We start from the raw sequence: 2,261 nt of genomic DNA, 5'->3' as shown, positions 1-2,261 counted from the left end.
TTACAGAATACAGAACTCAGCAGCTACAAACTACTTCTAGCATGGATCATTTTTTTGAAAAGAAAGGCTCCAGTATCCAGCTCTGATTTGGAGCCATCAACTTCATCATCCACAAGTACCTCAGCAGAGAGGGTGGTGGAGGCCAGCATCAAGACAAGAAAAAGACAGTATGATGACAGTTACCTGTCATATGGTTTCATCTGTACAGGGGTTTCATCATGCCCTCTCCCTATGTGTCTGATATGTGGTATGAAATTATCAAATGAAGCAATGGTTCCAAGCAAACTTAAAAGACACCTGACAACAAATCATCCATCACTAGCCAGCAAGGGACCAGAATATTTCATTCGTTTGAAAAGTCAACACAAACAACAAGAGCAAGTCATGATGAAGAGTGCAAAAGTGTCAGAGAAAGCACCGGAGGCTAGCTATTTAGTGGCCGAGATAGTAGCTAAAGCTAAGAAGCCACACACAATTGCAGAAACAGTCATTTTGCCAGCATGTACAGCTATTGTCAACAAAATGCTAGGCCCACAAGCAGCAAAAGAAATTGCAAAAGTTCCACTGTCTGACTGTACAATTGGAAGGCGAATCAATGACATGTCTGCAGATATTGAAAACCTGTTTTTTGAAAAAATCAGATCTACTGGGAAATTTTCCTTACAAGTTGATGAATCCACTGACATAAGTGGGCATGCTCAGCTCTTGGCTAATGTTCGATTCATAGACGAGGACCATATCATGGAGACATTTTTTTTTTGTAAACCGATACCTGAGAAAACAAGTGGAGAGGAGATTTATCGTGTGACAACGGAGTATCTTGAACAGGGCGGATTAAGCTGGAAGAACTGTGTCAGTGTCTGCACTGATGGCGCTGCTGCCATGATGGGTAGTGCCAAGGGCTTTATCAGCAGAGTCAGAGTTCAGAATCCAACTGTGCGAAACACTCACTGCTTTCTTCACAGGGAGGCACTAGTTGCAAAGACCCTGCCAAAAGAACTGTCAGATGTACTGGATGGAGCAGTGAACATGGTAAATTATATAAAAATGCGGCCCTTAAAGACACGCCTGTTTTCAATTCTGTGCGCAGAAATGGGAGCAGAGCATCATAGCTTGTTGTTACACACCGCAGTCCGCTGGCTTTCACGGGGAAAAGTCTTGGACAGAGTATACGAGTTAAGAGAAGAAATCAGAACATTTCTAATAGGACAGAGCTCTGCATATGCGGAATTGATGGAAGACACGCAATGGTGTGCAAAACTTGCATACCTGGCTGACATTTTTAGACATCTAAATGAACTGAGTGCTAAAATGCAAGGTAAAGAAGAAAATCTTCTCACCTCTTCTGACAAATTACGTGGCTTCAGATCCAAGCTGACACTCTGGCGCTCCTTTGTAGAACAGGGCAGCCTTGAGATGTTTCCCCTGTGCAATGCACATTCAAATGGCAGCACACTTTCTGATCTTATCTCCCAACACCTACAAATTCTCGACGAAAGATTTAGTCACTATTTTCCTTCGGAAGCTTTTGCAGAGTTTGACTGGGTCCGTAACCCTTGGAGTTCATGTGCATTGGATAGCTCAAAAGTCTTGCCACTAGCGGCACAAGAGCAACTGGCAGAGATCAGGGCAGATCGCACATTAAAAATAAAATTTCAAGATGTGGCTTTGGATACGTTTTGGGTATCATTGAATAGTGAGTACTCAGTAATTTCAAGTACCGCCATTGCAATTCTACTACCCTTCTCTACTACATACTTGTGTGAACTGAGCTTTTCAAGCCTAACCTACATCAAGAACAAGTACAGAGAGCGACTTAGGGCCGTGGACCAGGAGCTCCGTGTCTGTCTCTCATCCATTCCTGCCAGAATAGAGCGGTTGTGTAAATCGTCCCAGGCTCAAGTATCCCATTGATGTAAGACGTAATAAATAAATTTTTTCCACATTATTGGTTTGGTGTGCCTCGAGATTCTGTCAGATTTTAAAGGGTGCCTTGGTTGAAAAAAGGTTGAATAACACTGGTCTACACATTACACAATACAGTGCAGCAGTAGTGCAGTTGCTTCTACATTTCTGGTGGTGTACACAGTACACAATACAGTGCAACTGTGGTGCAGTTTCTACTACTTTTCTGGTGGTGTACACATTTCACAATACAGTGCAGCCATAGTGCAGTTGCTACTAATTTTCTAGTTGTGTACACAGTACAGAAAACAGTGCAACCGTAGTGCAGTTGCGACACAGGGTCTCTCAGGGTTTTG

General features: G+C 42.9%; 1 protein-coding gene across 1 annotated transcript; it reads left to right on the top strand.

Moving 5' to 3' along the window:
• Positions 1-270: 270 nt before the first annotated feature.
• On the top strand, positions 271-1,914 carry LOC141116548 (SCAN domain-containing protein 3-like). Its single transcript, XM_073608946.1, has one exon. The coding sequence runs from the start codon at positions 271-273 to the stop codon at positions 1,912-1,914; it is 1,644 nt and encodes a 547-aa protein (XP_073465047.1).
• The last annotated feature ends 347 nt before the right edge of the window (positions 1,915-2,261 follow it).

The sequence above is a fragment of the Aquarana catesbeiana genome, linkage group LG13 (assembly GCF_042186555.1).
Source record: "Aquarana catesbeiana isolate 2022-GZ linkage group LG13, ASM4218655v1, whole genome shotgun sequence".
NCBI lineage: Eukaryota > Metazoa > Chordata > Amphibia > Anura > Ranidae > Aquarana > Aquarana catesbeiana.
This window is presented reverse-complemented; position numbering and strand designations above follow the sequence as displayed.

What these genes read in the sequence shown, in the direction of transcription:
- LOC141116548 (XM_073608946.1), top strand. Translation starts at nt 271, where the DNA reads ATGGTTCCAAGCAAACTTAAAAGACACCTGACAACAAATCATCCATCA.